Genomic DNA, 19,730 nt, shown 5'->3' on the forward strand with positions numbered 1-19,730 from the left:
GGGCGACGACAACCAGGAGGCGGGGGAAGGCGGGGTCTGGAAGAGAACTTGAATGACAACTCTGGCGCAGGCGCAGACCGCGTCGCCCGCGTCTAAGGACGGCTCGCGAGCTCTCGCGCCTGCGTCCGAGGGCCGAAACAGACTGCGGTTGCGCTTTCCTGCGGTGCGGTAGTCAAAGGGCGTAGTGCGCATGCGCATCGGCAATAGCCGCGGAGTGGGGACTTTCCTCTGTGCATGCGCGCAGCCCGTTCGGGTGTTCTGGTCAATGCGCGTGCGGGCTGCGGTTCCTTTCCCTCCCACTTTCGCCTCAGTGCGTCTCGGTTTTGCCACCATTTTGTGCCGCAACTGCGGCTTTCCGCCGTTGTTTTTGTTCTGTCTCGCTCCGTGCGTGCGAGTCGAAACAACGGCCCTATGGCGGAGAGTCAGTCAGCGGCCGGGCAGGGGGAATCTGCGTCCCTGGGTGGCTCTGGGGTCTCCGGTTCGGAGTCTGAAAACCGGCGGCGGCTGAGTGAGCTGCGCGTGATAGACTTGCGGGCTGAGCTCAAGCGGCGCAATTTGGACAGCGGTGGAAACAAGAGCGTCCTCATGGAGCGACTCAGGAAGGTGAGCAGGGAGACATGCCGGGGCTGCCTGAGGGGGAGGCGCAGCCGGCGCGTGCACGACTCGCGCCTGCCAGGCACGGCCGAGGAAAATGGCGCCAAACGGCCGCAGAGCGGAGGGAGAGCAGTTGCAGGGAGCGGGGGGCGTGCGCTGGGCTCTGGGGGTGGTTCCGTGGAGCCCGCCAGGTCCCAAGCGAGCGTTCTGTGCGTGGCAAGTGCGGCCCCGTACTTGGTCGTCCTAGGCTTGCCCCTGAGACCGCCAATCTGTTCTGGTAGCGGTGGAGTGTGTGTGTGCGAGTCTCGCGTTTCCGTCTACGCAGTGAGCCGCCCTCCGGCTTCCTAGACCTGCACAGCACAACGTGTCTGCTGTGGTACTCGGCCCAAGGGTTTCTAGCCTCATGCATCGCTGGGCTTTCCGCCATGCGTTGAGCTCCTGGATTTACAGTTCTGTACGCTGTCTACTGGGCTTTTTGCTGTGTACTGATATTTTTCTGGCTTTCTAGCTGATAGCCTGTACGATGTATCCTCATCAGACTTTGGTATGTCCGTAGCATGTAGACTGCTTCCGTTGAACTGATATTTGTTGTCTCCTAGAGCCAGGATTCTTAGTCTGTTGCGACACCCTGGTGCGTATATGTGGGCGCTGTTGAAAATGTTGCAGACTTCCTTCGTTTAGGTTATGCTGCCGACTGCTTTCCAGAAACTTTACACCAACGTGTTACTGTGTCCTGTGTGCTTGTTGTTTTTATCTGGTGGTATTTGATTTGTGTATTCAAGTTGCTGCTGTCTAAATCAAAGCGCTAGATTGTTGGTTTTGTGCCTCTGGTGTCCAGCTCTTAAACTCAACAGAAATGCACAAATAGAATTTTTATGTTTGTCTTGATATCTGTCTCTATCTTTTCCCCTTAATAGGCTATTGAGGAGGAAGGGGGGAATCCTGATGAAATGCCAGTGGTTTCAGAAAATATCATGAAGAAAACTCCAAAAAGAAGCAGCAAAGGTACAGGGCAGTTAGAGAGGATCTCCACCCCATCCCCCTTGAGTTTTAGAATTATAGAATCATTAGATTGGAACAGACCTCTAAGATCATTCAGTCCAACTGTGTACATTAAGACCACCATACCCACTAAACCTGTGTCTAGAAGCGCTACATCAGCATGTTTTTGAACACCTCCAGGGAGAACTGGATGCAACTTTTCTAGCAGCTTTTACTTATGAATGGAACCTTGCTAATCTTTTTTTCTCAAGTCTGCTTTTCCTTTTGGGAAAGTGCTTGGTTTAATTTTATCACTGTTGCTGAATGTTATGCAGTCCCAAAGCTATAGCTAACATTACTTGCCTGAGACAGATTTGGGTAAAACTTACTTATGATATTAAACTTACTGGTCTTTTATTCACAGAACCTCATGTAATTTAATAAGGCAGGAATTGGTCCACTCAAAGGGTCTGTTGGTTTGTTTTCAGAATTCCCTGAAATTTGTCGCAGGAATTACTAAGTAACACCGAGGCAGTTGTCAGTGTTTTTAAAATAGGTAATTGGTTTTTTTACGTGATTGTACCTTTACTTTTGAGAAATGTAAGGGTTTTTTTTTTTTGAGATAGAAATGCAGGGTCTCTAGCAGATTCAAAATAACACAATGTAGTGTGTTATGCTTCATAACCAATAGCAGTCTCATTTTTCTCCCCAGAAGACTAGTTTTTAAGGAATATCAGAAATGGATATGTTTTTAAAGCTTTCTCTAGGCATGAATTTTCTAATGGTGATAGAGTCTTATATAGTCCTTGAGAAATACTAGTTTTCTAAAACTAGTTAACTAGCACTAGTTAACTAGTTTGATCTTATTTTGTAATCAAATACTGTTGCAACGTTTGTATTAGAGCTGAGCAGAATAACTAGATGAAGGATTTTAATTAAATTATTAATTTTGATTTACACAAAGTGTAAATTTGAGAGATGAAGCTCAAATGTTTTGCCAACTAATTTGTTTGATCTAGACTTTTGTTGTTGCATCCAGTTTGCAGTGGTACTACATTTGCTTGCAAACTAAAATGTGAAATCTTCACTGGAAAGAGAACAAATGTCACAACTGTGGGTAAAAGCAGAGATCTTTAGTAATCACGTTCGTTTTCAAGTCTCGGAAAAATACCTAATGTACCTTATAGCACTTTTAGTGTTTGGCTGAAAGTAGATGAGATGTTTCTCTTAGCTCTAAAACCCCTTTGCCTTTTTTATTATAATGTGCTTGTAGTTTTTGAGGAAAATAACGTTAAATAAAAGATGAATCAACTACTTCGCTCTGAATTTGAGGAGTTACTGTTTGGTGCTGAAACTGCTGTACTGTTTTCAGTAATGTTAGTTCTGATATTATGTGTCCAGCTGGTGAACGGAGCACTGCAGTAATGCTTACGCATAGAGTGGGGTTTTTTCATTGTTTTGTGTTGGTTTTTTTGTTTGGTTGCCTTTTTTTTTTTTAATTCTAGTAAATGTCTGTAAAGAAATGAAAGCTTGAGATGATAAATAGTTGCAGTCTCAGCTGAGCCAAATGTTCTGGGGAGTGTACGGTGGTGCTTCTTGAAGTTGTGACAGACCTTGGACTGTAGCATGTTTGTCAGTTACCAAACTGGGATGGTATATGAACACTTAGTTTTGGAAAATAAGGAAAAAGCAGCTAACTAAACTGCATGAAATACAAACTCTGATGAAGGATATGTGTTTTTACCTACTTTTCATTCTAACAATCATAATGTTGTTAGGACGTAGACCAGATGAAGAGGGAGTAGACGATAACGGCCTGGAAGAAGATTCGGGAGACGGACAGGTATGTGAGGCTCTATTTGAAACAAAGTAATGATAGCATTGCCTTCAAGTTACAATGGCTATTATATATACTTTTTTTCTTTTTACAGGAGGATATTGAAGCAAGTTTGGATAACTTGCAGGATATTGACATGATGGATATTAGTGTGTTAGATGAAGCTGAAATAGATAATGGCAATGCAGTAGATTGCGGAGAGGATTACAGTGCTGATAATATTCTTGACTCACTGTCTGATAGTAAAGAAAATGCTGATGCAGAAGTGAAAGAACTTACAGATCAGCCTACAGAATATGCTGTAGGTAACTTGGAGGCATCCCCACAATTTTCAGAAATTAAAGAAGAATCAAGAGAAATACCAGTAGTGATGGTATGCATCTCTTATGTGTGTGGAATCCGATTATTTTTTCCTTTTTTTTTTTTTTTTTTAATTAAATAGCAAAACAATAGCTAAAAGTATTTGAAACAATTTGGGACTCTACCAGTTCTCATGGTCATTGCTTTTTCTTTTATGTATTTGTGGAAGTAGAGTTCTGAAATTTAAAATGCTTAGATATTGTTTGTACACATGTGATGGTACAAATTAATAGTAATCCAGAAAATGTTCATTTTAACCATGCTTTGAACTCTTTGCTTCACCTTATGTTTACATTCCCATTTTCGTATCTTTCCTTTATTTAGGAGGACATGAAAAGCATACAAATTCTGTAGCCTTATTTACTTCATTAAGCTGAACAGCAGTGTCCTGGAAACTATATCCTAGATTGTTTTTATGTTAAGATAGGATCTCGCAGTTACTCAGTTGTTGAAAGTATTTTTATGTTGGCTCTCTGTGTTCATCTGGCTGTTGCACTGCTTATATGACATTGTCCATCTGGGCTAGAAGATAATTTTTTTCCCCAAAGTCAAGTGTTTTATCTCCTGAAATGTACAACAAAGCGTTTGAAGAAAGTTACTTCTGCCCCATCCAATAGGGATGTATAGCTCTTTGTTGTGTGTGCACATTGTGTCATCAGTCTGGGCTACAAGATTCTAAAGCTGGGTGGTTTCCCCCCCAATTCTGAAAGCTGCAGAAATAAGCTTAACACCCTATCCCCAAGCATATCCCTGCAACACACAAGTGAAGTAGAAATACCCAGAAAGTAGGTTTTTTCAGTGACTAAACTACCAGAGTCCAGGTCAGCTCCTGCGGTCTTTTATCAGTATGGAAAACAGTTATCGAGTTGTGTAGACTTTTTGACTTTATGTTGTTGCTGTAAATAAGAGAGAAGGAGTAAGAGAGTTTGCTGTTGGAATCCGTATCCTTAAAAGATTATTGTGAGCTGACCGGCATACTTGAGAGGTAATGAGAAAGCTTATTCAGTCGGTGGGGATTGGGAAGAGGTGTGAGGGTCATTGATCAGTTTTTACCCTTATTGGTTGTTTGGAGTGCTAGATATATTTGCTTAGTATCAGTTGTCAGTGAAAATAAAATCTTTGATTTCTCATTCAGGTTTCATTTGCAATACCGTTCTTTTATAGATAACAAAATGTCTTCCATTTACTTTTTAAAGGTAGAGGTTGAAGATGTTGGAAACAGTTTAGATGCTTCTTCATCTGATTTAGCCATAATAAAGGTAAATGGTAACCAATTTTTCTTTACAAACAAAAAGACATATGCCATATAAAGTATATGCTGAAACAGTACACCTACAGGTAGTACACAGTGGGTGCATTCTTGTTCAGCAAAGAATAGGAATAATAATCATCTGGACAAAGATAGATACATATATTTCTTTATCAGGTCAGATACATATATGGTGTGTATATCGTACTGAGTTTGGGTGCTAGATTGGAAATTTTTTATCTGTTGTATAAACCAACTCAGTGCCTTACATTATAGTTAACTTCCATTACAAGTGGACATATTCTGTGTTGACAAGAAAGCTGGAACTGATCTATTCCTGAACTGCTGGCCTTGTTTCCAGATCACTCACAATAGGTTAAGGACACTCATAGCTCCAGGTGAAGCTGGTGTTTCTGTTGATCCCGTTTTCAGAAAGCAGACTTATTAAAGTAGACTACAGAGAAGGGTAACACAAAGATAACTTTAGTCCTATGCTGCTTATGTTTGTTGATTTATTTACCCATGCGAATGTGTACCGTGTGTTCAACAGGTGTCTGAATTGGAGAAATATTGAAGTTTTTACGTATTTTGTAAAGTTTGAAGATGTTGAAAAGTAACATTAAATCTTCTTGCGAGAAATTTATTTAACATTCGATGTTTTCAAAGCTGAAAAAGGCTAAATTATAGTAACTCTGTCCCCAAATTCTCTCCTGTCTTGAGGGGGTGAGAGCTGTCATTTGGAATAACACTTTGACTTCTTATGAAATAGTGATATTTCTCCATTTTTTTATCTTTTTCACTGCAGGAACTTGAAGAGTTACCTTTGGAGCCAGGTACTGTTTTTTTGTGGGTTTTGTTTTTGGGTTTTTTGTGGGGTTTTTTTGCTGTGTGTTTTTTTTTTTTTTTTTTTTTAATGTTTATATTAAAAAAGGAAAAAAAAGTCCTGGGCATTCTTAATGTAATTATTTTTGTGTCCCTGGTTGTTTTTTTTGTTTCTTTTGTTTTGTTTTTGTTTTTAAACGGATTACTGTAGTGTACGTTATTATGGTGGACAATCCAGGTCATGCAGGGTCATAGAGATTGGAAACCCAGTCATATCACCAGATCTGTGAATAACCACCTTTTGAAACCATGTATTTAATGTGATGAAATGGTTTTATAGAACTGTTACCTACAGTGGAATCAAGAAATGAGCCTTAAAGATATAAAGGTTCTGAAAACAGATCTTGTGATATCACGCTGTACTGTAGGTCTACGAATAGAAATACAGGAGTGTAGGTAATATAAAGCTTTGATACAGAACAGAAATTAAAAAGTGGCTGGACTTCAGAAGAAGGAATACACTGTCATCACAGGAATATTCTACACATCCTATTCGCTCTCTGGACTGCAAACACACTCATGCACCATCAGAAGATGCCCAGTTCTCGTGTTGGACTGTCTGCTAAACGAATTTTACGGAAATTTGGAAATTGAACCCTCAGTGCCTTGATACGTTCAGTTAAGCATCTCGGACTCTGGAAGCTAACTAGAGAAGAAACAGAGCTGAACGATTTCATGAAGAATATCAAGGATCAGCCAGAAGGTTTTTGTTAAATCTGTGGGGGCGTTTTTCTTCCCTGTTAACATTGTAGGGCTGATTTGGTAGCTTGTCAGACAGCGGTTAGCATAGTACTTTTAACACTGTGTACACTAGGGTTTTCCAATCTCTGTGTAGCTTAGAAGTTCTCTTGGTGTTAGTGTGGCAGCCATGCCAGTTCCACATTTGTGATTGCTGTATTTCCCTGGTGATTAAATCTTGTGCCATTCTATTCCTGTTAAATCCGTAGAAAATGAGAAAATACTCGACATTTTGGGGGAAACTTGTAAATCTGAACTACTTAACGAAGAAACTTCCGAAGTGGAGCGGCCACATGCACAGGAAGCAAGTAACGTGGTGCCAGGCAAGAGGCTAGCAGAGGAAGAGGACGCTCTTGCTGCCGCTCAGTTGGAGGAAGATGCTTTAGATTTGGACAGCAAATCGGCACAAGCTATGGCAAGGAAGGAAGCAAAGCGTTTAGTTGTAGCAAAAGGGGAGACAAGTGAACAGACAATAGAGGAAGAGAAACCGGACTCTGAATCTTTAGTAGTAGAGACCCTAAGCGATCAGAGTAGCAAACGCTCCCAAGGCCTGGAAGCCTCTAGTGGGGAAACAGCGGAAAAAGGCACAGGTCCCGAAGCCAAAGATAGCAAAGAAGATGCCAAGAAAACAGAAGAGAAAGCTAATTCTGAGGAATCCCCTGCTACTAAAGAGTCCTCAACCAGTGAGGGCGGTGATCAGAAAAAGAGGTTTGTTTTTTCTCCGTTATAGACCAGATGCTATCTTTTTTTCATTGGTCGTTAAGTGATGCGAGTAAGCTGTTTCCTTCAATTGGCCACCGAGACTGATGAAATTGTAGCCTATTCCTAAAGAGTCTGTTTTATTTCTCTATGTGCAGATATATTTTTTTTTTTAGACACAGAGGGTTTGATTTCTTTCCTTCCTCAACCTTCATAGGTTGTTTTCTTAAATTGCTCATATTTCTGTCATTTGCAAAACAGAATTGTCCGTTTAAGGATGCGAATCCCGTATTTCCTGTCATTCCTCTATAAATTTGCAAAGATAACATTTATTTCAGAACTAATTTACTGGTAGGTATCCAATTTTAGTGCACAATCTAGAATTAGCGTTCTTTTTGCATATGATTTGCTGAATAATGTGGTGTTTTGTCTTTAGCCCTGTTGAGGAGGACAGAGATTCAAAGATAATCTCAAAGGATGAGAAAGGTATGGGTTTTTTAACAAAATGTACAAATGACTTGGAAAAAAAATGTTATGAGGTCAGATCTAACGTTGTGATTCAATTGTAGTAAGTAAAATACAAAGGAGCAAATGGAGTAATAGTTCTACCTGTTTTTCGACTTGCCTTTCTTACATTTTGGGGTTTTTTGTCTTGTTAATTGCCTAAGCATGCGTATATGTTCACTATGTTCACTGTAATAGTTATACTGGAGTCCCACTAGCTTCGTGAGTAGTGATAAATACCAGCAAGATTAGCGTTTGTCTGAAAAATATCAACAGATACCTAAACCTATAGGTTTATACTCTGTGTGGCACCTCTGGTCAGGGCTGTTAGCATAGCGAGCTGTCAATGCAGTTGTAACATAGACCTTCGAAGCATGAATTGTAAACTTCAGTTCATATAACTTCTGTCACCTTATGAACCAACAAAAGGTTTTTGGTTTTGTGTTTTTTTTTTTTTTTTAGAAACAGGAGTCTCTCGTGAACTAACATTTAATGCTTTGTTTTTCTCATAAAAGGAATTGGAGTGTAGGAAGACAATATGTAGATGAAAACGCATTAAGACTATTCAAATGTGCGTCAAAGTATGGAGTTCAGAAGTTCATTTTTGCAGGCTGCAAAAATGGTCTGTTGATTTTAAGATTGATTGGAAGAGGCAGAAGTAAAATTGCATGTGAAGAGGTTTATGAAGAGGAAAAAAAAAGTGGGTGTTGTAGGGTGATTATTTTTTCACTGTTGCATTCTTGTGCTACATGGTCTTTTATGTTTGGCTTTTTTGTGCCTTAGGCCGTGTGGGTAGTGGTTCTGGCAGAAATTTGTGGGTTAGTGGACTTTCATCCTCTACTAGAGCTACAGACTTGAAGAATCTTTTCAGCAAGTATGGAAAGGTATGTAGTGGTTATGTAAATTTACAAACTATTTTATCAATTTGAAAGGATGACCTTTCAAATTTAGCTTCTATTTTTCCTAACCAATAACTGGGTAGGCTACACACTTGACTTCCTTGTGTTCTTATGAAACGCTGTATCTGAAAGTAGCGTACTTCATAAAGAAGGTTGTCTGAAATGGAGGAGTGGGCAGAAATCCAGGTTTCAGAGAATGTCTGTGCAGATACCTGTAAAAATGAGGCAGTTCTTGACAAGAGAGACTGGTGGGTTGTCATCTAGTGCGCTGTAGTCTAATTATACCTCTTGGGTGTCCACTGTTAGTTAATGTTGTTTTAAAGTGTTCCATTTCAAGGGATATTCATTGAGAAATCTAGTCTTTGAGGGCAGGCTTCCATTTGTTCTTCAGTGCCAGCTAGGATATGAGAACAGAAGTTGTGGAAAGTAACTCTTTCCATGACCATCTCCTCTGCCTCCTAATTAATTTCTGAATGTAATATTAAATATTTGTGTCACTAAGCACGTGCTTCTACACTGTCAGAGATTGTCATCTGTGGATAGAAACTAACAGAGGTGTACTGTAAGAAAAGATGAAGTGGTGGTCTTTTTCTTTAATTATTTTTATTATTATTCCCCCACGTATGTCTTCCTGAAGTTATTGACCTGCTCAGCAACTTGAAGATGAATTTTCTGAGCTATTTACATCATGGTCTGTGAAGTAGTCTTTAGCGAGGCACTTCTAGACCTGGTTGGCCCAGCAGCATAGAGGTCAAGTTAAAATGATAACCTTTCCTTTGCTACCTGTCAAACAAACCTAGCAACAGTGTTTTCTGAGAATGCTGATGGAATGTTGTGTGCTGAGCATATTTCTTCCCTGTTAAAAGTGGATAACGTGCTGTACTGTGTGGTACTGGTAGACAAAGCTGCTCAAATGGCGATTAAGTTAGAAGTTATTTGGCAACAGTCCTGCAAACAAGGAATAATTGTTTTTCCCAAAGGTGGTTGGTGCAAAAGTAGTGACAAATGCTCGCAGTCCTGGTGCTCGCTGTTACGGCTTTGTTACGATGTCAACATCTGAAGAAGCCACTAAGTGTATTAATCATCTCCACAGAACAGAGCTGCATGGAAAAATGATTTCTGTGGAAAAGGTAAGTGGTAGCTATTCCATGACAGTGTAATGAAAATAAGTGTGCAAGTTTAATTTCTGTTTCTTACTATAAAAATATTTCTGGCTAAAATTCTAGGCAAAAAATGAACCAGCTGGGAAAAGGCCTTCAGACAAAAAGGAAGGTGAAACAAGGAAGGAAAAAGACAGGCATCATTCTGCAGATTCCAAATCTGAGAAGTAAAGTGTTTTTTTTTTTTTGTTATTTTTCTATGTTTAAAGGCCACTCTTTTGAAATGCAGCCACGTGACCAAAGTGAACAGTAACTGTAATAAGTCTCGATTTGCTGCTTCATACTACATCTGAAACAGTAATCAAGTAATACTTGAAAAATTGAAATTGGTGTTAGCAGTAAGTGCATCTTAATTAGCCCTCTGTTCAAAAATATGGAGCTCTTCAGGGTTTAGTATCAAAACGTGTCAGTTATATCAGGAGATACCAAATCAACTTGTTTCTAGATAAACCATTATTTTTGTCTGAATCAGTCGTCCTCTGATCTGACTCTAGCTTGGTCTGCTCTTTTAACTGACAGGTATTTCCAGGATTTCATCTGTCTTTCTGATAGACTTGTTTGCATGGTTAGCGAGTTATATTTCAAATTTGTTTTTCAAGTGGTCTGTTGCTTTTGAAAGAGGCGTTTTGCTTTACTCCTTTTTGTTCTCTCGTAAAATTTTAAAAGATTTGGCAAAGGAGATGCTTTGGCAGGCTGCTTAAGGTATTTGTTCACAAAAGCTCTTCTGGTGGAGCTTGACCCTCTACCTGGGGGGCCCTCTTCCCCTGTGCTAAGCATGAACTTTACTTGCAGGCAGAACAGAAGACTTCTAGGAAGTCTCCAAATACTCAGAAGGATTATCTGTCTTTTCTCACTTTTGGTCAGCTTTAGCTTAGTATTGGTTGCTACTCTTAATTGTGTGTATGAGCACGTGTTGGCTTCAGCACAGCAGCATGGAAGGTTTTGGGACTGGTTTTGTTGGGAGTGGGTTTTTTGACAGTTTTTTTGGAGGGGTTTTGTGTTGAGTAGTGGTGGGTTTTTTTGGTTGTGGTTTTTTTTTTTTTTTACATGGTTGGCTTGATCATAGTGGTTATAGCACTTTTTGTTATGTTCTGTAGTAAAGCGAAGTTTACCTATAGGTCTGTCAGTATTAAGAAGGAGGAGAAGATTGACAAAAAAGAGGATGCTAAGAAATCAGAAAAGGATGGAAAAGATGAAAAGGAAGAAAAAGAGAAAGATGAACAAAAAGCTGGATCCTCTGATAGATCTAGGGCAAGCAAATCAGGTAATTCTAGCTGCCTTTCAGAAATGTTTTCAAGGATGTTTCTTTTAAATGAATTTTAAAAAATTGGTACAAAAAATATAAGCAACTGTGACAAAACTTCTACATTACATCCAAAAGAATTTCCTTTATCAGCTAAGTAGGAAATGGAAGCACAAATCTTAACCTTCAGAATCGTGGCTGATTAGAAGACTCAGCTTCTGCAAACCTCAGAGTTATTACTAGATGTGATTCATAATTCAGTAAAAAGACCATGAAGCATACTTAGTAATACTGAGGTTTTCCTGGTGAACAAAAAGCAACATCAAAAATACCTTGAAAACTTTTTTCTGACTTGGAACACTAGTAACTTAGCCACAAAGTTTTCCTAATTACTAGGCTTTAATAGTCAAAATGGTAAACTGTGAATTTTATGGGACTATCGCTGGATTCACACCTGACACAGTGTGCAGTTCTGTGTGGGTTTTTTGTTTTGTTTTGGGGTGTGGGTTTTTTGTTTGTTTGGTTTTGGTTTTTTGTTAACTGTGGCAAAGGGATATATTTTTGCAGACAGAATAATTATATTTACTTTGTTTTAACTGTCACCCCTTCCAGTAAACACTACTGTAATTTTGTGGTAGCTTTACTGCCCCCATTCCCAACTTGGCCAAATCTTGGTAAGCTATTTAAATCATAAATGTATTCTTCCATAAGTTATTTAAAGCCTCATTGAAGTAACTTCTTACTGCTTAGTATCTCAACGTTTTTAAATCTTGCAAGAATTTTTGAGTGTCTTGCGTATGATTTGTTCTCAGCTGTATTTTGTTTTCTAGCGAGTCGAGGCACCGAAAGAACAGTGGTAATGGATAAATCGAAAGGAGAACCAGTTATTAGTGTGAAAACTTCTACATCAAAAGAGAGGGTAAGTACAACCTTGAGAGAAGTCTTTGTGTAAAAATAGGTGTCAAATAGCTTTATATGCATATAGTTGAAGGTGGTTTTTGCTTTGCATATTGTGAACAGTTATCCTTTTATCACTTTCTAGAAAGCGTTAGGGTGTTAATGATACTGCGAAGGTAGATGCTTATGCTTCACCTAGCTTTTGTCACTGCTGTCCTAGTTCAAGAAGTAGAGTTGCAGTATGAAAATGGTGTTGAGAATGATGTATTTCCTCAAGCGTGGAGTCACCAGTGACCTGTAAAGCAGTGTATTGTTTGCTACCGGTGCAAGTCAGATCGTGTGCCCCAAGTATTTATATATATTTAAACTCTTCAGAAGTCTAGCCAAATTTGGGGTGCTTTTCCCCAGCCTACTTTTCTGTGGAATATCAACATTATTTACCTCTGGGAAGGCACGATAGTCTGTTTTGTTCAGGTTGGCATGAGGTAGGCCTTTTGCGTAGGAATTTTAGCTAAAAATGCGCTGTGTTCAACTAACGTATGGTTTTCATTTAACTCAGAGTACAAAAAGCCACGATCGCAAATCCGAGAGCAAAGAAAAGCAAGATATTTTATCGTTTGATAAAATCAAAGAACAGAGAGAACGTGAACGTCAGAGACAGAGGGAGCGAGAAATCAGGGAAACAGAAAGACGCCGGTGAGTTTTCCCGGTGTCACTCTACTCTTTGAATGGCATTTGTTTTTACTTCTTATCTGTGTTTTGAACAGGCTGCAAAGTACCGTGCTGGCCTTCCAACATTAGTATCTCAGATCGATTTGATACGAACATGTTTATAGAACAAACATAATGACAAATTATGAAGGTTTTTACTGCTGAAATCAGTCTTCTCTAAGCCTATGCTTTTTAGGAGGCTCTTTTTGACAAGTAACTTTTGTAGGTGCTTACAGATCTTGCATTCTGCTCTATCAGATATGAATTTCCATACTTGATTTTTCTTTGGAAGTTTGTCAGGCTTCTGTCTTAGGACATGCTGTGCTCTATGAAAGCTTTTTCAGAGCTGACTTAGAGTAGATGCCGTGTAACTTATGAAGAATGCTTACTCTTGCTTCTTTCATCTGTATGGACCTTTTTTTTTCCCTAAACTAAGCAGCTGCGATTTAGTTGAGATCATTCACCTGTAAGCAGGTAGTGAGAAGAATATAGGAAAAGGAGAGAAAAAAAAAAAGATAAAGCAAACAAAGAAACCTCACCCAAAGCAAAGAGGCAATAAAGCTTAGACTTAAGATTCTCAATCGAAAACAAAAGATCTCTTTTTCAATTAGAGAGAGAGAGAGGCGGGAACGAGAACAACGTCTTCAAGCTATTCATGAGCGGGATGAAAGACAGAGGCTCCAGAGGGAGCGAGAACGACTTGAATTTCAAAGGCAGCGTCTTGACAGAGAGCGCTTGGAGAGAGAGAGATTGGAGAGAGAAAGAATGCACATAGAGCAGGAAAGGAGACGAGAACAGGAACGAATCCAGCGAGAGAGGGAAGAGCTGCGACGTCAGCAGGAACAGCTACGCTACGAACAAGAACGGCGATCTGCCATGAGAAGGCCTTACGATCCTGACAGCAGGTAACTATAACAGTGATGAGACTCCAAATCTTTGGCCGCATCCAGTTACAGATAGTGTTCTAAAGCCTGTGTCAACTTTGAGTGCTCTTGCTAAAGCAGTCATGGGAGCTCACAACTGAAAGGCTATTTACATGTTGCTTTTAACACTTTAATATCGATCTTGTGAAAACAAATGTCGTGCTTGTATACCTGTAAGCACAGCAGGCTTAAAATTCTTATTTCTCGAAGAGGAGTGACCGAGGATAGAAACAGCATATCGACTCTAAAGCAGGATTGCAGGCAGGAACATTTACTTGTTCTCTTCTCACATCTGCACATGCTGTGATTAAGCTTTTTGTGTAGTGTCAATACAGCTAGCTTCCTCTGAAACAGAAATGCGATGCCCGCTTAACAAAGGGGTTTTAATTATAAATAAAAAATAATTGTTTGGATAATTGGATTGAATGAGATTTGAATCAAGGGAGCAGGAAAGGAAGGTTGTTTTGAGGTTACTGTTAATAGTGACTTTCTTTGCAGGCGAGATGACCCCTACTGGCCAGAGGCGAAGCGGATGGCAATGGATGATAGGTATCATTCTGAATTTAGTCGTCAAGACCGCTTCCACGACTTTGACCACAGGGATCGTGGCCGATACCAAGATCATTGTTTGGACAGGTCGGCAAAGCAGTGTCTTTTCTTCCTGTACCTTGATGGAAATTGTGTCTTCTCGTGGCTTACTAATGGCTTGAAGGGTGCCAAAAGAGAAAAGCAAAACAAACAATCCTTGTACATTTCTTGTCTGGCTTAATATGTGCTTGCAATCCTCTGTTTCCATTGTTTATGGGAGTATTCTCCCTTGGTACCATTGAGTACCTGACTGTGCATGCTCAGTGATGCCTTGCTTACCCATATGACTAATAGATGTTACTTTGATCTCTTCTAATGCTCTGAAATAAGAACTCATTTGAGTATCTTACCACTAAACAAACATTGGCGTTCAGATTTGTAGCTTAGAATAGAATTACGATTACTGTGTTGATTCAACTGAAGCTTCTCTTTTTTTTTTGTTCCAGAAGAGATGGTTCGAGAGGAATACCAGATCGAGATGGGCAGGTGGGTTATACCCAAGTAACTGCTTCAGTTAAAAAGCCAAACAAACCGACCCCAATGCGGAAAGAACACCTTGTGCATGCTGCCTAGTTCTTAAATGCAACCAGAACTGGGTTTAAACTGAACAGATGTTCAAGCAGCAACTGATTTTGCACGCTAACGTGCGGAACGTAAGTTACGAAGTTGTCCTCTTGTTAGAGCAGTAGCCACAGATCGGGGCAGGGGAAAGCTCCAAGTGATGGGAGCTACAGTATGACATCTTTTCAGGATGATATGTGGTGATAAAAGTTTTCTGGTTATCCATCTTAGGTGTCTGTATTGCAGTAAGAGGTAGACTGTAGTGTCTTATCCTTAGCTGACGAGGGATCCCTTCTCTGACCGTTTATCTAAATGGTTTGTAGAAAATAACTGGTGTCATAATGGAACAAGGCAGATGCCTGTAAAGGACAGATGTGAAAACGAGTATCAAAACAGTATAGAAAACCTTTCATTTCTGGAGAGAGCTAGGAAGTAGGCAGATATTCCATGTAAAAATTAAAAATCTGGAGCCAGAATGTAAGGCTTAAAAATAAAAACCAAACCAAAACAAAAAACCCCAAAAAACCCAACAAAAAACCCACAACAAACCCAACCGACCAAAAAAAAAATACTCTACCAAAAAAAAGAAACCAGCAAACCACCCTAGCAAATAAAAAGCCTTCTCCCACCAATGAATGGAGTGGAAGAATCTGTGCTGTGGAACAAAATAAATGCCTAGAATCAACAGTGCATGGCAGCAACAATGGAACCAGTAAAAAATGAGGCAGCTACTGTTTTATTTTCTGACAGCTTATAGAAAGGCAACTTCTGAGGAGCTGAATTTTTGCAGTCCTAAAAGAAAACCTGTGTTGATTCTTTGTGTAACTCTGTACCATTTGTCTTGCAGCATTATCCAGATGAACGCCACGGAGGGCCTGATCGTCACTCCCGGGATAGTTGGGGTGGCTATGGGTCTGACAGAAGAATGAGCGAAGGGAGAGGGATGCCTCCACAAACTCGGTTAGTGCAGATGAAGTAAAGGAAGTGGTTTGTTGGTTCTTAAAATTTTAATGCTCAGTGAAACTTTGAAGGGTGACAGCAGAAGCAGTCTGACAAGCATGAATCCTGTCTCCAGATAGTTTCTTCGAGCATCTGGAGGAGCAAGGAATTCACACGTGTAGCTCCCCCATGCATCAAGAGAATGGAGTGTTGTGAGTAAAGAAGTACTGCTCAGGTAGCTCAGGTCATAACTGTGGTTCTCTTATAAATAACTTTATTTTCTACAGATGAGATTCAGTCGTGTACCGGATGCTCCAGTAATGCCTACAAAGGTCTCATTTGTGGCTAGCGGTCAGGTTTTAAGGAAATCGAGTCAGAATCTGCAGTGGTGGAGGTGGGGAACTGAGACTCATCTGGATTCGTAGCAGTTTAGCCAGTCGAGCTAGGCTTATTCCAGATGCATTGTGTTCAATTCTACATAAATGTACCGAACAAAGGAATTGCAGTCAATGAATTATTCCGTGTTTAAGTGTTTTAGTATCTTGTGAAAATAATTATGTCTTGCTAGATCAGAAAAAGACAAGCTTTGTTGTGTGAAGGACGCCATTCAGCAAGTTTCTCATCATTTTCCTTTGACCAGTTTTTATTGCAGTAATTGGGTGGCTATAGATACAGCCTGATTAACGATTTAATACACTTTTGCATGGGGTATGGTGTTTGCCTTTACCCTATGGTGCTAAATGGATAAGGGACACACCTAGAAGATGTTCTTTTATTTTTTTAAGAGATGGACGTGACTGGGGAGATCATGGTCGAAAGTTAGAGGGGCATCAAGATCGTTCATGGCAGGGAAATGTGGATGGAGGAATGATGGGACGGGATCATGAGAGATGGCAAGGTACACTTGCTGCTTACCAGTGTGATCGTGGTTTTTTCTATGAATTACTGCTGCTGAACTTGTAGCGGTAGTTAAAATTCCTATGGAGCTTTAACAGCATTACTGAGAAAGCAAATAAAATTCTGGGAACAAGGTGGCTTTTTTATTAGGAACACACAAAAGTCTTGTTTGTTTTTTTTGTTTGTTTGTTTTTGTTTTGTTTTGTTTTTTTCTAAATTAGGTGGTGATAGAAGCATGCCTGGTCAGTCAGGACCAGGCCATGTGATGACTCGAGGAGGGATGTCGGGGTAAGAAGCTTTGCCAGAGTGCTTATAATGTTTTTATAGTAGCTGACCAATCTGTGTAAAAGAATTATTTCCTGTGTCAATGTTGAAAAATAATACTTTCGGCTTCGACTTAACTATGGATTGGCAAGTAGAAAAAAACTTAAGCAAACATCTTTTCTCAGAGTCACGGTAGTAGTAACTTTTCTGAGCAATTTTCAGTTTGTCCATTTCTGTTTTTAGGCGCGGAGGCTTCACGCAAGTTGGAAACCAGAGCCCAATGATGCAGAGTAGTGGATTACAAGGAGTGTTTGCGGGCCAGGAGCGGACAAACAGACAGACAGAACCCCGTTTTACCCGCCGCTACTGAAAGCACTATATATGTATACATATATATATAACTTTTTTTTTAATGCCAGATGACAATGGTGGTGAATTTTGTGAACCAGGGTCACCTTGAATTTGTGATTACAAAAAGAAAAACTGCTGCCACATTGTAGCCAATTATTATGTCAACTTGGTTTGGTTGAATTTGGTGTTTGGTTTTTTTTTTTAATAAACATGTCCTTGGTCAAACAACACTTAAAGTTTCTTTTAGTGAAACATTCCATTTTTCAAAAATAATAAAATCAGTTTACGGCTACTAATTTCTTGTTTCTGTCGTCTTCGGCAATATGGCTTTCACGAGGGGCTTAAAAGGCAGTAAAGGAGAGACAATCTGCTTTCAACAGTGTGAGATTCTGAGGGATCTGGTGAATCTGTGACAGTGTGGAGGTGTATGTCCTTACCTGCATAGGACAGGGAGGAGAGTTCAATGTGCTTTCTCATTTTTTTTTTCTCCACCAGTTGTTATACCGTAAATGAGTATGAGTAGAAAGCACCGCTTGCCTAAGCCAAAGAGATGCTGGATCTCCAAGCTCCTGGTGCACTGCCTTACATGATAAGTTTAGTTCCCATTTAACCATGCAGATGTCCTGTGTTCACGTAGAAGTGAAACTGCCTAGATGCCTGTCCTTTTTTCTAGTCTTGTATCCCTTCTCTACTTTCCTCTGTCCTCCCCCTGCTTTCCTCTTCCCTGTTTCTGTTCTGTCGTGCCTGTGGGCATCGAGACTTGTAGCTAACTCACTGCTGGGATTTCTGAAGTGCATGAAGGAATGAACCTTCACTGCCGCCGTTGCGTTCCTGGATGCTTTTCCAGCTGCTGGGCTCGGGGCAAGTGGCTGCCATTTGGTCCAGGGGAGGGAGTGATGTGCTGTGGGCCTGGCGTGTTCTGTGTTGACTGTTAAGGGCTGGCACAGTGGTTAAAAAAAGAAAAAAATAATTTTTCTTTAAGTTTTTAATTTATTTGATTATTCTATGAGGATTATGATTACTGTTTTTTCCATGCGAGGTTCTTTCCAGCCTCATGTGGCCCCACCTCCAGTGTGTTTGTGCCTTGACCCTCCCTTGCCTTGTTACTTAGAGGTATTGAGTAGGCACTTCTATCCAGCACAGATTTGTGTCACTGTCTTCCCTGGAATTTCTTGGATGAAATGGTGTGTATTATTTGTGCTTGTAACAGTCTTCTGCCGGGGTTCTATCATAGTCCTGGGCATGCAAGCTTTTTCTATTACTCCAGTTTTGCTTTTTCATTAAGTGTCCAATAAGAATAGTTGTAGTATCAATCATAGCAGTTACGTTTTCTTCGGGGCTTTTTATCCATTGTTTAGCACCAGTTTCTGTAGTTGTAAGGTGTCCATTTTAGTCACCCATGCTGTGGGAATGAGTACAAGCAGGCTGTGGTTTCAGGTGGTATCTCAGCATGTGCCTTTTTCCTTTTTTGCAGGTCATGCACCAGGCTTCAGAGGGGTGAAGTTGCATGCTGACAAGTGTTCTGAGAAGGTGAGGTGGTTATCAGATGGGTTGGTGTCTAAGAGCAAAGTTTTATATGGCAACTCAGTGAAGTGTTTCCTGGTTTTGCAGGTGCTGTGTGGGCCATCTTTGGAATTGGATGAGCATTTCAGGTGAGCTGGGCTAGTAGGAGGTGTGTGGGGCTAGTGATTTCTTCCAAGCGCAACAGTATTTTTCCGTATTTTGGTATCTTAGGTGCCACATGTGATGATGGCTGCAGTGTCCAACATGGGAATGGGTGCGTAGCAGGTGAGTGGAAGGCCATGTTCCTTTTGAGGAGAAGGATGTTGTGGAAGAGGTCTCTGTCAGCCTGTGTGATACTTAGTGCTGGTACTGCTTTTTTTGCAGATGATGAAGAGGAACCTGGCAACTGCAGGAAGAACCCAGTTAGCTGATGTGTTTTTTGTTGAGGATGGAGTCAGACCTCTGGCCCTCTGAAAGCTCAGTTGAGGGACCAGGGACCGCTGACCTACAGTGTGTAACTTTGACTTGTGTTGGAAAGAGACGTTCCAAAATGGAAATCTTTCTCATTCAAAGAAGTTGTTTTATGGACTTCCCATCAGAGTGCATCTTCAGAGATGATGTACTTGGCCATAGAAGTCAACAGCAACAAGACTTTTCACTGTCTTCAAAAAAAAAAAAAAAAAGTAATTTTCCTTCCAAAGACCCAAGCACAGATGTGTTCTAAAAGTTGATGGGATTGCTGGTCTTTGGGTTCTTAGTTGTAACAGTTGAGATATAGTTAAAAAAATTGTTCCTCTGCATGCCTCAGTACACAAAGAAGCATTAGCAAATCTCCCAGTCCTTTTGGGTAGCCTTCTGAATTGCAGCACTGGGGCTTTGAATTCCCTTTTCTTGACAGAAGTGTTTTTCCATATGAGTGACAGGCCCACTCCCGTCCCCTGCTTGCTTAT

General features: G+C 40.4%; 1 protein-coding gene across 9 annotated transcripts; it reads left to right on the top strand.

Moving 5' to 3' along the window:
• The first annotated feature begins 289 nt into the window (after positions 1-289).
• LOC104352423 (scaffold attachment factor B2) lies at positions 290-19,487 on the top strand. Of its 9 annotated transcripts, XR_015184021.1 has the most exons (25): positions 290-603; positions 1,512-1,599; positions 3,354-3,418; positions 3,507-3,785; positions 4,969-5,031; positions 5,827-5,854; positions 6,851-7,349; positions 7,777-7,826; positions 8,628-8,728; positions 9,724-9,873; positions 9,970-10,070; positions 11,022-11,167; positions 11,977-12,065; positions 12,603-12,739; positions 13,366-13,659; positions 14,176-14,313; positions 14,712-14,751; positions 15,674-15,786; positions 16,551-16,663; positions 16,884-16,950; positions 17,170-17,309; positions 18,752-18,807; positions 18,889-18,929; positions 19,012-19,065; positions 19,165-19,487. XR_015184021.1 is itself a non-coding variant. In XM_086477672.1 (22 exons), exons 1-21 carry the CDS (start codon positions 412-414, stop codon positions 17,294-17,296), a joined length of 2,880 nt encoding a protein of 959 aa, XP_086333798.1. In that variant the 5' UTR covers positions 290-411; the 3' UTR covers positions 17,297-17,309; positions 17,773-17,786. The 9 variants fall into 9 exon arrangements, 7 of the variants coding, with proteins under 7 accessions (XP_086333798.1, XP_086333800.1, XP_086333796.1 ...); XR_015184020.1 differs by having other exon boundaries at positions 18,889-19,065; XM_086477672.1 differs by lacking the exons at positions 18,752-18,807; positions 18,889-18,929; positions 19,012-19,065; positions 19,165-19,487 and adding an exon at positions 17,773-17,786.
• Positions 19,488-19,730: the final 243 nt, after the last annotated feature.

The sequence above is a fragment of the Leptosomus discolor genome, chromosome 24 (assembly GCF_034619465.1).
Source record: "Leptosomus discolor isolate bLepDis1 chromosome 24, bLepDis1.hap2, whole genome shotgun sequence".
NCBI classification, from domain to species: Eukaryota; Metazoa; Chordata; class Aves; order Leptosomiformes; family Leptosomidae; genus Leptosomus; species Leptosomus discolor.